Raw genomic sequence first — 18,450 nt, forward strand, 5'->3', positions numbered from 1 at the left:
GCAAGCTTGTTTCATGAGGTAGTAAAAGTATCTGCCTACTAACCTAAAGAACCTGTTCCAAGGAACTCTTCAGTGCATCTTTTCAGTTAATTCCACTTCACTGGAACAGTGGTTATTGCCATATCATTTTCAGTATTTAAGAAACACAGAAACTAGAAAGAGATGTACAAGACTGCTTACAGTTAGAAAGAGACAGCTGTCTTACAAGTGGCATTTACTGACATGGTTATTACTGAAGAACACAGGTGAAGTTGTCCTTTCCAATGGACCAAAGCACATTTTGTCTTCATTCCACATACCATGTTCACCCTGTGAAGTTCTGCTGCCAAGAATACACTGGTACAGGAATGACAGACTCAACATAGGTTTCTAGAAACAGCAACTTATGTAGGAACATGCAGTATTCTTAACAGCATAGATGTTACTTAGAAGGCATCAAGTGTATCCCAAACCTCTTGGTATAAAAAAGAAAAAAAGACTGAAAATGTTGAACACCATGAGTATCATCAGATACATGCAGATCCCTCCAGTTAACTCTTGAGCCTTACTTCAGTATACTCCCAAGTGTTCTAAACCACAAACGCATGTAACAGCCCAATGGTCTGCACCAAAAAGATACCAAAAAAGGTGCATTTGCAGTTATTTCAGGCAGAAGAAAAAATATCATGGGATGACTCTGTGCAAATCTTCCACTTCAAGGCTCCACATACTCTTATGCACGGGATTTTCAGAAAGATCTGTCATCTTTATTGCTCGAAGAATAGGCTCAGGACTGCAGGACCGCACCACACCCATCACCATTACATACTTCCCTAAAAAACCAAGCAAGCACGACATTCAATTAACCTTTGCATATTAATTCAAAAAGCAAAATATTTAAAACCAAGTAGTTAAACAGTTTGCTTTAAAACTGCCAATAACTGCAAGAAAACGCAAAGAGCCAAGACCACTCTCAGAAAAAGGCTTCATTATCTGTAGAAACACTTCTGTAGATTTTACTAGATTTTCACATGCAGCAAGAGTCAAGACCTGCACACAATCCTTCCTTCTGCCATGCAAGTGAAGGAAGGACAATTCAGAAGACAGAAAACTAACGAACGTGATTATTTTGTACCACAATGCTGCAGTCTAGCACTTCTCCAGTTGAATTATAGTTATGGTGAAAGGAAGGCAAGGGGAAAAAAAAAATCCCTACCCTTATGCCTAGACTCACAGCTCTTCTTTGCAGCACCTGTTTGATCAAACATTTCCTTGTAACTGTGAAGAAGTGAAAACAGGCCACTTCCTTACTGGAACTCACAGTGGCAAACAGTCTAAATCTTCATGTTGGCGGTCAAAATAAGCCACCATCCTGCTGCAGCACACACGCTCCTTCAGTGACTGCTGCAGCTACACAGCATTTTCAGGATGTCTCTTGTACGAATAGTGGTGTATATGAAAGCATGCCATCTGTGCAACAGCAGCAGCTCAACGTCCCCCGAAGGCACAGCACCATTAACCTTAACGTTCTACGCAGCCAGGGCGCACACAGGCCTGCAAATGTCCTGCCTTCAGATAACCCTGTGCAGGAAGCACCGTTACGCCGGCGGGCACGTGATGCCTCCTATATACATGGCCAGGACGTGAAATAGTGGCCCATGGTGCAAGCGACAACGCCCTCGGCCACTCGCACCCAGAGTGTAGGCGGGAGCGTACCGCATTCTACGTGTGCCCCCTCCGGGGAGCGACACCTCACCGACTCCTGCGACCTCAGGTGCGGTACCCGACGGGCACCGAGAAAGAACCCGCTTAGTAGCCTCAGAATACACGAAAGCACCCCGCAACACCCAGGGGCTGCACCCCGCCCGCCCGCCCCTGAGGGGGAGGCATTCAGCCCTCGCCTCCCGCGCCGGCCGGTACCTGCGCTGAGGCAGGGCCGACCTTTAGGCACCTCCTCCACACCCAGCACGGTGAAGGGGCCGCTGCAATCCTGCAGCCGGGCCGAGCCGCCGCCTGCGCCGCCAAGCTCCACCTCCAGGACGGTCCCCTGCATCCACACGGCCCGCAAGCGCAGTGGCGCCCGGCCCGTCTCCGCCCGGCCCAAGTGCCAGGTCCCGTCAGCGTCACGCATCGCCCCCCGCAGCTGGGAGGCCAGCACTTTCACCGGCGGCCCCGCTCCGGGCCCAGCCATGCTGTAACGCCGGAAGTCTGGCGCCAAGGGCGGCCGGAGCGGCTGAGGAGAGCCCGGTGCCCGCGGGAAGCGGCCGCTGACGGAAGCACAAAGCGGGAAAAGGCGCGCGGCCGCCCCGCCCCGGCGGCGCCTCAGCGTCTACCGCGTGCTCAGCGCCGCCACCTGAGGGGCAGGGCTGGGGTGAGGCGGGGACTGGACCCGGAGCCCGGCCCGGGGTACGGCGCAGTACTTTGCACCAAGGCAAAAGCAGTGTTCCATGGTGCCTGGCAGTCGCAGTAACTTCGCGGTGCTTATGTCCCGCCGTGGCAGGGCCGTCAGCGATCAACCACTCACCTGGTGCAGGCAGAGGGAGCGCAGACACCCTGCTCCCCGGAACCGACATTCCGTTTTGCTCAGCCACCACATCTGCCGAGTTTTCTGCCTCCAAACCAGAAAGTTCTTGTAGGGAAAATACTTTGCCCGCATGTGCAAATGGTTGATGCAGATTGCAAACGAGAGCAGTTAACTCCCAGGTGGTTTGCCTGATCCGAGCAAGTCTCCTGTGCAGCAGCTGTCGCTTGTGATCGTTGAAAGTGCAATGCACGGGGTAGCTCGGGGCCAGCACCCCTTCTTACAGAGTCATTATTTATGAGCCTCACCAGTTTTAGACCAGACGGTGCTAATTTCGTCTGGAATCAATGTAGGATCGACTCCTTTAGGTACAACAGCTGGTGCAGAATCTGGATCAGTGGTTGGTTTGAGGAGAAAATGCTTTTTGCTGTGCCTTAACTTCATGGGAGTAAAGTCTCCCTGCAGATTGGTTTTAGCTCCTTGCCCCTAGCCCAGGGTTACACTAGTGGAAATCTTGCCGACACCTCCTCTCAGGCTGTTGGGGGCCATCCCAGATATTTTTCTGTGGTATTTCTTCACTACTTAGCAAGAAATGATCACATAATGTTTACTCTTTGATGAAGATCCTCTGGCTTAATGAGAAAAAAGGAAAGTACATGCTGATTTTCTCAGGGATGCTTCCAGGATATCTTTTTCTTGTACATACTTTGGTAGAAATTTGGAGCATAATGCATGGAAAGTGTAAGCCAGGGCCTTTAAGATCTTACTTGCTGTCTGTATATATTGCAGACAGGTTAATTTGCTTGACCGCAATCTGAAATCCTTGAAACGTTACAGTTTCCTTTGGGTGGGTGGATTGACATTGCATTTAGAAAGTAAGCTAAGGGAAAAACAGGAGGCTGGAACAAAGAGAAACAAAAGAATTAGAAAAAACAAAGGGATGGATCCCTCAATTTCACAAGTTCTATTACTGAAAAATGTGCAAAGTGGGTGAAAATGCACAGAGAAATGGACTCCCCTGCAATCATTCTTTAAAGCAGATTTTCTTCTCTGTTACAAGTTACTTTATTTTTAAAAGTCCTATTTTGTTTTGAGTAGCAAAATACAACAAAAGACCTTTTTTTTCTACTTACCATGTTATGAATTATTTATTCAGCTTATCTTTTTTTTTTTTTTTTCCAGATGTATTTTCTCTTTAGAAACATTCGGTAAATGGGACTTTATTCCTTTTATAGTGTAAGGAAGCAGTTAAACTTTTTGTTACCATTTACAGTAAGAATAGAAGATAATATGGGTAATAACAATAAAAACACTGACATCTAAGCACAATACAGAAACATGTAATCTGGCAATCAAATCATATGGCTTACAGGAATAGAAAGGCATTAGATGGTTACTGTATATGAATGCAGAATTTGAGCAATGCTCATAGAAGAGTATTTGTAATTTATGTCCCTAAGCTGCAGTCACTTGACAGCATCAATATTTAGTTTCACATTAAAAAAAATTAATTGTGCCAAATATTGATAAAAGTATTGTATTCCTATTTGTTACTGTATAATAGGAGGGTCTAATGCTTATTAAGCCATTAAATCTACAGATGAAGGCAAGACCCCTACAAGAGAGTAACCTCCAGGAGAGACTAAAAGGTCCCTTTCAAAAGATTTTTCTTGAAGAAGCTGTTAAGGGCATAAGCACTGGCAATCTGCACCAAGAAATGTTTTCTTAAACCAGAAAATTTCTTCTATTTCAATAAAATGCAAAGTTATACTGAATTCCCTGCAAGGGTCTTATCAAAGAACTGGTTTGACTCAGCATGGAGACGAGTTCTGCAGTTGCAGCAAAAATGGCTGATGCCTCACAGACTGTTTTCTAGATATGATCCCACTGTGATCATTCTCTGGTTTAAGGATAGCAGAGGAAGCTCAGCACACAGCTGGAAAGGGCAATGAATGGGTGGCTGACAAGCTGTAAAGTAGACCGGATTAAATTTGAGCACATTTTCTGAGAGCACACTGGATGAAACAGTTTTGGTTTGCGTGGATTAAAAGGATGGAATAAATCTTCTGCTGTCTACTACAATATTCACATTTCTTCAAAGCAGTCTTGAAGGACATTATTCCTCGCTCTGACATGCATGTGAGGTGCTGTCACAGTACAAATAAAAAGAGGCCAGACTGCACATAGTTAAGATTATCCACAGACAGGTCTCCTGCAATTACTCTGGCACTGGTTGGTTGGTATGGTGTCAAGGGAACTTAGAAAATAATTCAACCCTACATCTCCATGAAAAGATTACAGAAAAGCAGCAACTTGAAATTTTCTGTCCATCGCGGAGCTTTTCACGCTCACTGACAGTACTACTTAAAATGGAAGCAATTCTTTGCCGCCCTCTCTAATTTGGGTAACAGGCTGCTGTTACACAATCAGAAAAAGTCCTCTTTCTCTTGGCCAGAAATTCTGGTATTTCACAGTTTTCCATCCAACCCAAAAGAATTTTTACAAAGATCTCTGTCCCAGTTCATTGGGTACTGTGTACAGAAAGGATTATTTGATTTCTCAGTTTCTCTTTCCTAGTACTGAGAAGTCACAAACTAGATTTCCAAAAAGTTTTGCCCTTTTAAAATTTTTTTGAAGATTTTGAATCCAAGCAATTAAGATTTTTTTTTTTCCCAATGTATTTCTAGTATTTTCTAAATACTTGCCTTAGGAACAAGGCTACAGATGACTGGAAGAAAAGCCATGAAGCATGGGGCTGCTGAACACATAGAATCATAAAATTGTTAGGGACCTCAAGGATCATCTAGTTTCAACACCCTTGCCATGGGCAGGGACACCTCACACTACATCAGGTTGCTCAGAGCCACATCCAGCCTGGCCTTAAAAATCTCCAGGGATGAGGCTTCTACCACCTCCCTGGGGAACCTGTTCCAGCGTCTCACCACCCTCAGGGGAAGAATTTCTTCCTAACATCCAATCTGAATCTATCCATTTCTAGTTTTGTTCCACTCCCCATAGATGGACCATGTCTGTGTGGCTCACAAAAGTCCATAAAGCTGGTACTACAGAAAACCATGTCCATAGCAGCCCAGAAGCTCAGGGAATTCCAATGTGATAGGGCAATGCCAGTGGCAGCTCTTCACATAGTCTGTTCTGTAACCTGCTGGCACGTGCTGCTTTGTTAGCTTCTCTTACAGACCCTGCCTGCCTGCAATTACAGAGTAAACTGCAAAGTGAAAGAATTGTGTGTTCTGTATCCACCTTCAGTAAAAGGAAGCAGCATGCTGGAGTTAGGCATGACAGAAGCAGGATGAGCAAACAATACTTTGTAAAATGTATTACTCTGTGAGAAGAGGGATCTGAGACAAACTGCCTTGCTTTCCTTGGTATTCCTATAGAGCTTCACTGAAGGACACCTTTTAGAACAGATGAGGCTTGTCAAGTTTCACCTTTAGAGAACCACCCTGGTTAATGCTTATTATACTGCTCACAGAAATATATGGAACAATCACAAGACTATAAAATTCAATTATTTCCTGGTGTTTTGACTTGTACTGCATAAAAAAATGCAATGTGGACATGCTGACATGCTGGATTAAATCTAGAAAACCATCCTTATCCTTCAGGGTTGTTGGTTTTTTTGGGTGGCTATCTCATCATAACTGAATTTAATTAATTATTTTAAATTAATGGGTCAATGGGTTTGAATGAATGGGTTGGAAGTCAGCCATATTTGCATCCTTAACCTGAGCTTCACCTGCTTGTAATTTATTCTTTGGGTCTGATCAGTCTGGCATATAGATGCTGAATTATGTTCCACCAACCATTTCAGAAGACCTGGAACCAGGCAAGTCATCTGCTGCAACAGAACTAAACTAGGTGCAACATCGTGAAGTTCTAGTTAACAGGCAGCTCTGAATAAGTGGCATTTTAAATGTGACTTGGACAAGGACAGGAAAATGTGAGCAACAGACATCATTTTACTACTACTAACAACACTGTGGCCTGTTCCATAGTGTTGTCTTGCCAAAATTGCATGAAAGTTACTCTAAAAGAAGATGAAATAGCTTTTAGTATGCATTAGCGAGGCACCTTTTTTTTCTTGAGAACCTAATATAGATGCTATACATTGCATGTTAGCATATGTTTAGTGGAATCAGTAGACTATTATGGCAAGAATCTTCCTGCAGCTGCCAGGAGCTGATAGCTGCACCCAGTATCTGGCAGAGGAAACACAGCATCTGGCTCAGGCACCTCCTCAAAGAGGGTGAAAACCTTCTTGTACAGCCAGTCTTAACATGAGAAATGATTTCATTTGTGTCACTATCACGCAAATTTAACCAGTTCCTGTTACTCACCACAGCCCTTATGATGGTAGCCTACAGGCTATGAAAGCAGTGAGAGGCTCTTCAGCTTAGCTGACTCATTTCACTTACAAAGAATAAGAGGAAATGCTCACAGAGATCCAGTTGCATTCTGCAGAACTGGGTGTCACCTGTTCATTTCTTTACATGCTATAAATATGCTGGCATGTAACTGAAATAAATCAACATTCTATGGAATAGGACTATGACATGATGAAAGAAAACAAAATTGAATTAATCATAGTCTTTACCAGTGTTCCTTGCTGCTCTGGAAACAGTAAAGCTGGCTTTGAGAAGAGCTTATGCAAACTTCACCAGGAAAAAAAGCCCCTTTGTAAACAGGAAATATGAAGGACATCCAAAGTGCTAGATCTTTGTCCTAGCTGAAGTAGCTGGGAGACTTCAGTTATTCAGCCTTTCTCACTCCATTACACTTCAAAAATGAATTGGATATTTAGGAGAGACTTAACAGCACTGGACAGCCCCTATAACTAATGCAGGGGAATACAGACTATGGTGACATTCACAGCTGCTGGCTTTGCACAAATGTACTCTGATTAGCATCGTCAGCATCTGGTTCATCCTGTGGAGTGAGAACACACTCATTTTCCTAATGAAAAGTGACCAGAAGAACAGCATTTTATTTTTGAAAACTTAAAATCTGAGATGTAAAATACTAGAAGTATAGATGGAGGCCAGTGAAGCTGGGAAGTTCCAGAGCATACATTGGCAGGGCTCTGCAATATTTAAGGCCTCTTCAAAATCCATGGAATACATTTCTGATTCTTAGTAGTGAGAAGCTTTTACCAAAAGTCACCTTTTCAAGCAGCCAAAATCTTTCTCAGGTCTTATCAAAGAGACCATCTCCCCCTATGTGTCTCACCTTGTTTAAACCAAAAAATCACAGCTATACCACCTCCAATCAAGGTAATTTGAAATCAATATAATGTGAGAATACAACTAAAAGGAGTTGAATTTTAATATAGTAACTCAGCAACTTTACACCAATCTTACAGTCAGCACATAGCTGCATTCATTCAGGAGAAAACTTTGGAAACAAGCTGCTTAAAGAGGAAGGTTTGAAGTGAGCCTCCAAGAGTTCAAAGGGAGCTAGAGAAGAGAAAGTACATCTCCATTGCTGTGTGATGGAGCTTTCTGCACAGCCTTGAGGAGACAGAGATTTGATAGCAGCTTTGGTGGCAGGTGCAGGTCACACAGCCAAGCAGACCAGTCAGCTCTTCTCTAGCCACTGAAAATCTGTGAAAATACTCCTTACTATTTCATATTCTAAGGTCAATGTTTTTTTACTGGTATTTCCATAACTAACCCATGTTTGCTCTGAGATCTGAGAATCTCCACATAAAATGGCTGCATTTGTTTTCTGTAAAGCTGTCACTCTTTAGTCCCCATGTGATTGCCTGAGGATGCTAGATGGAAAGGATCCTGCATTGGACACTAGGCACTAGCAGCACTGGCCTCTTTTAGAAACTGCCTGTGAGCAGCTGGCCTCCTGATTCTTCTGGTGCTGGCAGTAATACTGGAATGAAGAGCACAAATGTCCTTGGTCCTTGACTGGGAAGAGTGCTGCCAAGTGCAGAGTGGGAAGGCACTGGTACTGGTACTTCAGAAAGCAAAAGCTAAAATGTTATCTGAAGGAACACCTGGCCCAGTGCTTCATTCTGCAGCGGAAGCAAACAGCTGAATGAACTGAAAGGGCAAAACTAATATAAAGAGGAAATCAACAGAAGAGAAACTTTTGTTTAAAGCTGCTCAGTAACAGCATTTATATGTTCTGAGGTACTTAGAAGGCCTGGGGACTAAATAAGCTTGATTTTTCCATTTCTCACATTATGGCATGCATTTTGTACAGCAAGGTTCAAACCTAGAAGCAGTTACAAGCCTGGACACAGAATGCCTTTATTGCCATACCACCTACAAATAGCAGCAGCTCACTCCCCCAGCTGCTGATGGCACAAATGAATGACTGTTGTTACACACAATGGCATTCATCTTGAATGAAAGTCACATCAGTGTATGGGCTCTACAAGGCCTATTTATCTCATAATAGCTCTAAGAGAAGGCATAAAATGGTAAGTAAAAGTCACACAAGTCTTCCTGAATCAGAATATTCAATGTGTAATTGCTGAAATGTTTTCACATTCTTAGGCTTCTTTAATTTACTAAAAAATCAAAAGACACAAGATTGCATGAACCAAGTGGGAGACATCTCATCAGCTTATAAAGGCCTCTACAACTCATACAGAAATGTCACATTTTAAAATACAATTTGACATTAAAATGTCACAAACTGCCCCCACCTCTTCATTCATGTTATTTTAACCATAGGTTTAAATTTGTAACCTGTGCTTATACTAAACATTATATTGCAGCTCTCTAACTAACACCCAACCCTTTCCACTAAGGCCAGAATACACAGGATCAAACATGAATTTGGTAGAATGAAGATCAGACTTTTATTACTGGCAGCCAAAGTTCTGAACAGCCATCATTGACAGCTGGTCCCTGAGTACCTCATGGTACTCAGTTTTTGTTAAGGTACATCTATCTACAGGTACGAAAAGATTACTCCAGTACTACTCTAGACCTCACATTATAAACTACATAGGAAAACAAAATGAACCAGGGGAGCACACCAAGAAATTATGGGGGAAAAAACCCAAACTTCAAGGCTAAATACTGAAATCAGTACATGTAATCTGACCTTTCTACTGAAATAATGGTTGTGCTGAAGACTGCAGTGAGGCAACTATACACACATATATTAATCTGAATGAATGTAAATCATTATTAATGAATGGCATTAAAATATAGTTAACTTTTTGTAGATGGCTACAGCACACATAGTTGTGCAACACAATGGTTGTTTCTAAATGTAGCTCTATATAGGGCAGCCCTCAAAACTGAACAACAAAACTTGGACTTGAAAGTCAAACGCAATTAAAAAGTATCAGAAATTTTGAAGCCAAAAAGTTTAGCAAGCCTTCAGCTTGTCATGATAATCAGCAAGAAATGATAAATGCAAACCCAGTATGCCTCATTTTCAAAACCTGACAAGCCCACAAACCCAGACTTGCAGTTGTGCACGCTATGCAAATGCCAACAGTGCTTGTTTATTCAAAATAGAAACTGTCAATACTTTAAGAACCAATGAGGAGACATCAGTTCAGTGTAGATGGTGTCAAAGATTCATGTAAATGCAATATAGCATAAAGTGGCAGAGCAGGCATGACAACGTGTGCACATTTTTTGCTTTGGAGTTTCAGTGTCCCAAACATTGAACACTTCTATTCAGGTAATTTCAAATCCTGTGCAGGAGCATTTAAAGATCTGAACAGATAAGAATTTCAGGCAATAGGCATTTTAGAACGGAAAAGTACAGCACATGACCTTCACTTTGCAAGGCAAAGCTCACTGGAGTACTCAGACTGTTGATTGTTAACAGCTTCATTTACAAGAAACTGTGCAGGGGGAAAGTGAAAGGCACAATGTAGTTTCTTTTTCTTATCCACAGATCTCTCTATGACTATACTTTATCTAGACTCTCTTAGAAGATAATACTGTGATTACTAACAAACAATCCAAACAGATGTGGGTTAGGTATTTTGTTGTCTCAGATTTTAAGGCAGAAGGAAAATTGAATAGTTGAACCTTCTATTTGACAGAGCCTAACAATCTATTTGCATTTTGGTACCTCTGGCTCTTTCTTTGCTGGGAATTCCGTGGTATGTGGGTCCACAAGAGTCTTTAGCACTCACCACTGGAGTGAAGGAGGCTGCAGCACAGTCAGTGTTGCATTTGATGCAACTCTTTTTGGCTCATTTCTGCCAAATCAAATAATTGGGTGGACATCTGGACAACAGCAAAAGTATTCTCCAGCCCCCTTTTTTTCCTCCATCTAGACTGGTTACCAATGGTTAACCATATTGCTGAAGGAATTAGCAGCTTAGTGCAGACATTTTTCAAATGCAGTGTGGCTGACCCAAATAATTCTCCATTTCCATTGCTTTGCCCTGCTTGGTAAAATAAAGCATCTAGGTTTATAGGTTAGATTCAGCATATATAATGTGGATAGAGTTCATGAAATACTGTGGCTGTCCTAGTCAAATTACATGATATGCTACCTATAAACCCACCACTGCTCAGAATCAGTCTACTGATTCCTCTGACTTTAAGCCTTCTTTGGTATCAGCTTGAGTGATAAACAACTTGCAAAATCAAGACCGTGAGGAACAATCCTTATGAAGAAAATTGCTAAAGTTTACAGTCACAGGAGTGTTCACTTAAATCATGCCACATTTTACTCAAAGCTAGCAGTATTCAGTGAATGTCCCTTTGTCCCTTTCGCTTGTGGCTACTTTCCCTTCTGTTTCTTATAAAAGTCATTGTACAACCCTGGATTCTAGCTGGACACATGCCGGAATCATTCCAGCCAAAGGAAACAGAACTGAAAGTAATACAAGAATCTTTTCTATTCATCCTCTACTCTGTAAAACAGAGACACATTTCCTCCTAAAGGCTGTATTTCCCAGTTGTAAACCAACAGAGCTCCCTCCACCAGTACTTCTGCAAACTTCATCACACAGCTGTGGAGTGTTGCAAGCTGATAATGTTTGCAAAGAGTACTTGAAAAGTCAAAAAAAAGAAGCAGTACCATTAAGTTCTTACTCCTCAACTGTGGGGAAAGGTTGTTTCCATTCTTGAGTTCAAAGCCATTTGTGTGTTTTGCAATGATCTCAAACTAGTTTATGGTCTGTAATCTCCCATTAAGCCCTGTTATATTCCTGGTACGTGAGTAGAAAAAGCTGTACTGTTGCTTAGTTGCTTCATCAGTAAAGTTACAGGCAGATGCTTTAGGAGTAATGCTTATCTCTCCTGGTAGCCATTTCTCATTCAAAAACAAACCGAGGAGTAAGTTTCCATCATGGCTTTCTCTTCACTAGTTTTCATTCACACTTTTACACTCTCTGTAAGTGTTTGAATATACCTCAACTTTAATGGCTCTAAAGTTTATCTTCATGTTGCAGCTCTGTGTAAATGGGCAGACTGGGCATTTCAGAAGGTCAGAAATTAAGAGGTTTTGCATGAAAAGGCCTCAGGAAAATAGCAAGTCATATCCTGGGTCAGCCCTGATACTCAGGTAGGAAGGAACTTCTGCCTTCTGCTCCCAGCTTTAACCATGTGCTACAGATTGTCAGGCCATAGTGTGGCCTCTGTGCAAGCAGGTTGTATCTGATCAGAGAAGTGCAAGATTCCAGTGAAGGTGGGACTGGATTGAAGACCTAGAAAACTCTGAGATTTAAGATGGGCCAAATGCTTCAGGAGGAGGAACTATTGCCCCAGTTGTAGAGCTGCCTGATTACCCCTGCTTGGGACTGAAGTACATCCTGCTTCAGTTTGGGTTTTTATGGGTTTTTGCTTGTTTGTTTTGTTGTGTTGGGTTTTTTTTTTCTTCCTCTCCTTTTCCTTCAGTGTACACAGAGCCTGCAATAAACCCTTCTCCTTCAGAAGCAAAAGGAACTCTTCCTTGCTCTGTAGTTATAAAGCAACAGATGTCTTAAACCTGTGAGGCAATGCAGCTGCTCTTGAGCAGGCAGGAAACGTTGTGTAGTCACAAAATGTTGCACACACAAGAACTGAGACTACCTTCATTGAACCCTCCGCCTGTGAGCAGAGAGGCTGGATATAAGTTCCCAACACAGGCTCAGTTTTCTAACTTCCCTAGAACTAAGGGCAATTCAGACATCTTTCTGGTCTAAACTTGTTAATTCTAGCATTTACTGGTTACTACAGCTAAGACTGAATACTCATTTAACCTCATGCTCTATCACAGAATCATAGAATGCTAGGGGTTGGAAGGGGCCCTACCAAAGCAAGATCACACAAGAATGCATCCAGGTGAGTTTTGAATGTCTCCAGTGAAGCAGAGTCCACAACCTCTCTGGGCAGATTATTCTGGTACTCTGTCAGAGTGAAAGTTTTTCCTTACGTTCATGTGGAACCTCTTCTGCTCCAGCTTGCACCTGTTGCCCCTTGTCCTATCACTGGACATAACTGAGAAGAACCTGGCTCCATCCTTCAAACACTGCCCTTCATGTATTTATAAACATTACTGAGGTCATCTCTCAGTCTCTTCTTCTCCAGGCTAAAGACCCCCAGCTCCCTCAGCCTTTCCTCATAAGGAAGACACTCCACTCCCTTCAGCATCTTTGGGGCTCTGTGCTGGACTCTTTCAAGCAGTTCCCTGAGGTCCTTCTTGAACTGAGAGGCCATAACTGGACACAATATTCCAGATGTGGCCTCACCAGGGCAGAGTAGAAGGGAAGAAGTACCTCTCTCGACCTACTCACCGCACCCCTCCTAATACACCCCAGGATGCCATTGGCCTTCTTGCCCACAAGGGCACATTGCTGTACTTACTTCTAGGAAGCTTTAATTCACACTTTCATCTGAAATACAATTACAATTTTTTTTAACATAAACCACCACATTCAGTGTATGTTTCTTTCCCTCAGTTTGATTTTTATGGGACAATTGTCACTGTTTTTTCAAACTGAATGAAATAATAGTTTTGAAATAGTTTTCACCTCTTCAGAGACTTCACTGGAGACATTTTCTTTAAAGGGGTACAATCATCTTTTCAACCTTACCACTTTTATCCAACAGTTTACCAGTAGGATCATATGTAGGAATGTGAGTGTCTCAGGCTTAAATGTGGGAAATTCAGGCTGAAATCCCTTCCCAGCATAGAGGGACTCAAGGACATGCTTGTCAAGCTCATTTTGATATGCTGACCTCATCACAAGCCTATAGAAGGAAACATTCTATGGTCTTCCCATGAACTTGCTTTAGTTCACAGAAAGGAATTAAAGAGTCATTGACCTGCAGTAAGAATGGGACTTGTCTGTAAGTCTGCAGATGGGGGCACTGATTTGAGAGAGGTGAGCAACTGAATTCTGGCTCAGCTTAAAATACCACTTACATGGCTTATCTAAGAACTGTTTAATGCACAGTGTATGTAACAGCACTCAGAGATGGCACTAGAATTGACTCATCAGTGCTCTAGATGTTAAGCTTCAAGTTGCTCTTGGCTAACAAACTCCTTCTTCCCTTTCAATGAGAAGAGACCTCTACTTAGCAGTTAGATTACCTACCAGGAAAGGGTGGAACAGAAATTTTCCCTTTTGCCAAGCAGGGACACAAATACAGATACTAAAGAGGCCTTGTAAGTACTAATCAGCTGCTCCAGCAGTTCTCTTGGCTTGCTCCATTTTTAAAAGACTGCCATTCTCCAAAGACCAAGTTTTGAAAAAGCTCAGGAGAGGCAAAATCTTCAGACACAGTTCTGTAAGGCAGCCTTAGAGGCTGCTTGCATGGCATACTGCCTGCTTTGTATCTCACCTCTCAGTGTGCACCACAGAGGACCACAAATGGGTCCAACACTTTGTAACAGAAACTTCAAAATACTGTTGGACAATGCTTAATGTTATGGCACACTTCTGTTTTGGCTTCCAGCCTAATTAATTAGTGCAAGGTCACCAGGCAGTCTGTTTCAGAAGCAGGGCTTAAATCTATGCCCCAATTTAGAACTCAAGCTAATGGTTGCCTTTCCTTGCTGGGCCTGTTTCCTGATCTGTACACATAAAGCTGGTCCCTGCAAAAGGCTTTGTCATGCACACGACAAGCATGGTTTAAACAGCACATAGTACTGTCTTTCACTTAGAGAACTTCCTTTGTCACACTATAAACACAAGCAAAACAAACCTCTGCAGATTGCACTGCCCTGGAAAAGCACGTGTGCTTCTTGGATTCAGATTGTTATTATTTCCTGTATGGACATATTGTGCAAGCATCCTGTGTGCAATGAGATCACTGACAGAGGATGTAAATAATACATATGAGACATAGTGGGGGATGAAGAGGGTGGACACTACTGAAAATGACTTGGATGATAAAATATGCAGATGACAGGATGAATTTTCAACAGATTCATTCAAAAGGAGGGAGCTGAACACATTTGCAGTGATCATCCTGACTCTCCTCTAAAGCTCAACTCGTGTCAGATAATGATAGATAACAACAGAAAGATAGCAATGATTGTGTTAACTCTGAGCTGTAATTACTTGAACAGTAATATGTGAGAATGCTTTTAACTAGATGCCTTCAGCATGCAGTGATGAAAACCTGATTTTTCTGTCCACCAGAGGGGGCTTAGCAGTAAGTTTTCTAAACACAAACCCAAATTATTTCTTTGGAAATTGAGTAATGCTAACATTGAACTGACTTTTATAGGAACTTGCATGATATTATAGACAAAACCAGAACTTCCTAGAAACAACAGACACAAATATAAGCAGACACAATTCAAACTGAATGTTCTTTTGGCTATCTCTGTTTCCCTTCTCAGTGTCTTTTTTCTTTCAGCAGAAAGCCTTGCAGTTAGAGCTGACAGGCACAGTGTATGAGCAAAGAAGATTTTGCTCCTAATTCCTTTGAAAAGCTGAGTCCAAGTTCTTATTAAACCTGTGCCTGTAAACTAATCAATACACATACAAGAAAAACAAACAAACAAAAAACAGGGAAGACATTGAGGTGGAAAGTTTTCCAAGTCACCAGAAAGCAGGACATGTTGTTGGAGCAGTCCATGAGTTTACAGTACAGTTATCTAATTATTTGAGGCCACTTTGTAAACAGTAGACATAAACCTGGATGGCCACAAGAACCACAACCTCACATTATGGGTGAGACTAAAGGAATGAATGCAATCCAAGGTGGTGATGTACAGAAGCACATTTAAAGCTAGTGCTTAGTGTTAAGTTGCACATAGTGTTAATGTCAAGACAACAGAATGACACACACTTCTCTTGAAATTAAAACAGACTGGCTAGTCTTATGGTAAATTCCTCTTTTTCATGGTTAATTGGATTTGTCCCTCAAATATGGGTTCCTTGCTTGACTTCCACTTACACAAAGTGCAGGCAGCATTTGAATACTTGGAAATTATATTCACTGTATTAATTCTGATGAATAGAATTTGACTCCACGTGTGAGTATTTGAATGTGAGTACAGTGCTGTTCAAAATCTGAGCCTTGTATCTAGGGAGAACTAGCTGCCAATTTTAATGACAGATTTTAGTAAGTGCAATTATTTTCACACCTGTGACTCTAACTTCTGGTGAAGAAAATAATTATGTACAAGAGTAACTTAAAATGAAATTCATGCCAAATGTAGCACAAGGTACAAATGACTCACCATGACCAAATAAGGATGCATCACTTTCCCTCGCAGAGATGAGGACAGGCTGTCCTGATACAAGCACAGCAGCAGTCAGCTTGCAGGGCTGCTGATAGGTGCAGCACCCTGCAGCAGCCTGGGCTCTGGCTTCACTGGTCATTCTGGTGAGCTCTTCTCAGAAGGCATGTCTCATCAGCTGCTCTGTGTGGGGTACAAGACTTGCCACCCACGTAGTGCAGTAATTTTCCTTCAGTACTAATATACTTCAAAAAACAGTATGTGGAAGAAGAGAAGAATTCTGGTCACCTGTTGAAATAAAATTATCATTTAGTATGGGTATCAGATTGTCTGTTAAACTTTCTCTTTGCAAGTGCTGAGACACTATATATTGCTGTACTTCTGATAGAAGAAAAAGATGGGCTGTGAGGGTTACAGCCGTCCACTGGAAGGAAGCAGGATACTGCAGGTCACTGCATGTCCTCAGTGCCCAGACCAGCATCCCAGTTAATGGCATCAGTCCTGCTAGATGGTGATCCCCTCCTGCCTTTGAACACCCTCATTCATACTCTATTAGCAACACTTCCAACCCACTACGGTCAGTTCCCCCAGTCTTTGGACCCTCCACATCCTTTACCCTATTTCTCCAAACCCATTTTGAACTAATTCCCTTCAATACAGAGCTGCTTTTCTTCTCACAAAACAAAAATACTCACCCTTCCACATGAAAGCATCCCCTCTCTAATACAAAACCCTGGGCTACACATCATTCCCACACCATCCCTTTCTGCCTGCCTGGAATTACCCCAGAGCTGCTTTCTCATAAGCCTCATGTACTTCAAGTGCTGTCCCTGCCTTTTGTCCCACTTCCCAGTGTCAGGTGCCTTAGTGTCAGCCATCCCTACATTCCCTTTGGCTTCTGCAATAATCTAAGCTCCTTCCTGGCACCAGCTCACTGGGTATCCAATCCTCGAGTGCACTTTGTGAAAACCCTGACTCCTGCTTTTCAGATGGGAGAATTTCAAAACTCCACTATTCACAGCTGTTAAGAGCAGCAGAAGAGGGCTGAGGGAAAGCAACCAGGTGACAGCTTTCATAAAGCAGTGCACCACACAGCACTGCTGCATGTGGTACTGGAGAGGACTGAGGAAGAGAAAAGAGAAGAAAAGTGTGTAGTTATGGGAATTTGCAAGAAAAAAAGAATCTACTTTGATGTTAATGACCTGAGTCAAAGTACAAGGAGAGTGAACTTCCCAGAAAGGAAGTTCACTAACAAGGAACCACAGAAAACCTTCAGATGCTAAACTGAAAACTCTGGAGGAGAAGGTGGGCTTAATTCTCAGAAAAAAAAAGCAAACCAACAAAACAAAACCACAACTTATACCAAGTATAGTTAATGTCAGAAAGAAAGCAAAAGACAGAGAGCATCTTGAAACTGAAAGAGGTATTAAACAGAAATTATAGGAAGCAATTAGAAAACATCAGTCTGGAAAGCAGAAAAAAAGAGAGTAGTGAATTTTAAACCTGGGACATCGGGATTTGTTCACTCTGAGAAAGGTCAGATGGGGACAAACTTCCAGCAGTATTATGAAAGAAGCCAATAAGGAGTTAGATGGGACTAGTACAGAGGGAGTACAGTAATTAAAAAAAAAAAGCAAAAGGGCTGTGAACTGGAGGAAGGGAGACAAGCTAGAAATTGAAAGAGGACAGAAAGAAGCCATAGAGTAAATATTGCATGGAATAAAGAGGGAAAAAGAATTGAACAGCCCATTCTAACTCAGCTCATGGGAACCTGAAAATCTCCCAAATCTGCTTTATTTATCTGCCAGTGCCAAGTTTAGAGCCATATGGGTAGAGAACTTTTCACATGGACAGGCAATTACATGTGCAGGTTCAAAACGGACCAGAGAAAAGCTTTATCTTAGTATCACAGTATCACCAAGGTTGGAAGAGACCTCAAGGCTCATTAAGTCCAGCCTGTCACCACAGACCTCATGACTAAACCATGGCACCAAGTGCCACGTCCAATCCCCTCTTGAACACCTCCAGGGACGGTGACTCCACCACCTCCCTGGGCAGCACATTCCAATGGCGAATGACTCTGTGAAGAACTTTCTCTTCACCTCGAGCCTAAACTTCCCCTAGCACAGCTTGAGACTGTGTCCTCTTATTCTGGTGCTGGTTGCTAGAGAGTGACACGACTATACCAAAATTATGAGCCCAGAGGAAGTAAGATGACATCTGACAGGTTAAAACATAAAATGTTCTAGGGCAAGTAAGACTCTAGATGCTGCTGACCAAAAAGCTACTGGACAAATACTTGTCTCCTTCCATTC

The 18,450-nt window shown here is 42.4% G+C and overlaps 1 protein-coding gene across 1 annotated transcript; it reads right to left on the bottom strand.

The window, feature by feature from the left end:
* Positions 1 to 315: 315 nt before the first annotated feature.
* RMI2 (RecQ mediated genome instability 2) lies at positions 316 to 2,192 on the bottom strand. The gene is made up of 2 exons (XM_054180613.1): positions 1,900 to 2,192; positions 316 to 812 (listed from the first exon to the last, which is right to left on the bottom strand). Exons 1-2 carry the CDS (start codon positions 2,168 to 2,170, stop codon positions 664 to 666), a joined length of 420 nt encoding a protein of 139 aa, XP_054036588.1. The 5' UTR covers positions 2,171 to 2,192; the 3' UTR covers positions 316 to 663.
* Between the last annotated feature and the right edge of the window lie 16,258 nt (positions 2,193 to 18,450).

The sequence above is a fragment of the Dryobates pubescens genome, chromosome 4 (genome assembly GCF_014839835.1).
Source record: "Dryobates pubescens isolate bDryPub1 chromosome 4, bDryPub1.pri, whole genome shotgun sequence".
Classification (NCBI taxonomy): domain Eukaryota; kingdom Metazoa; phylum Chordata; class Aves; order Piciformes; family Picidae; genus Dryobates; species Dryobates pubescens.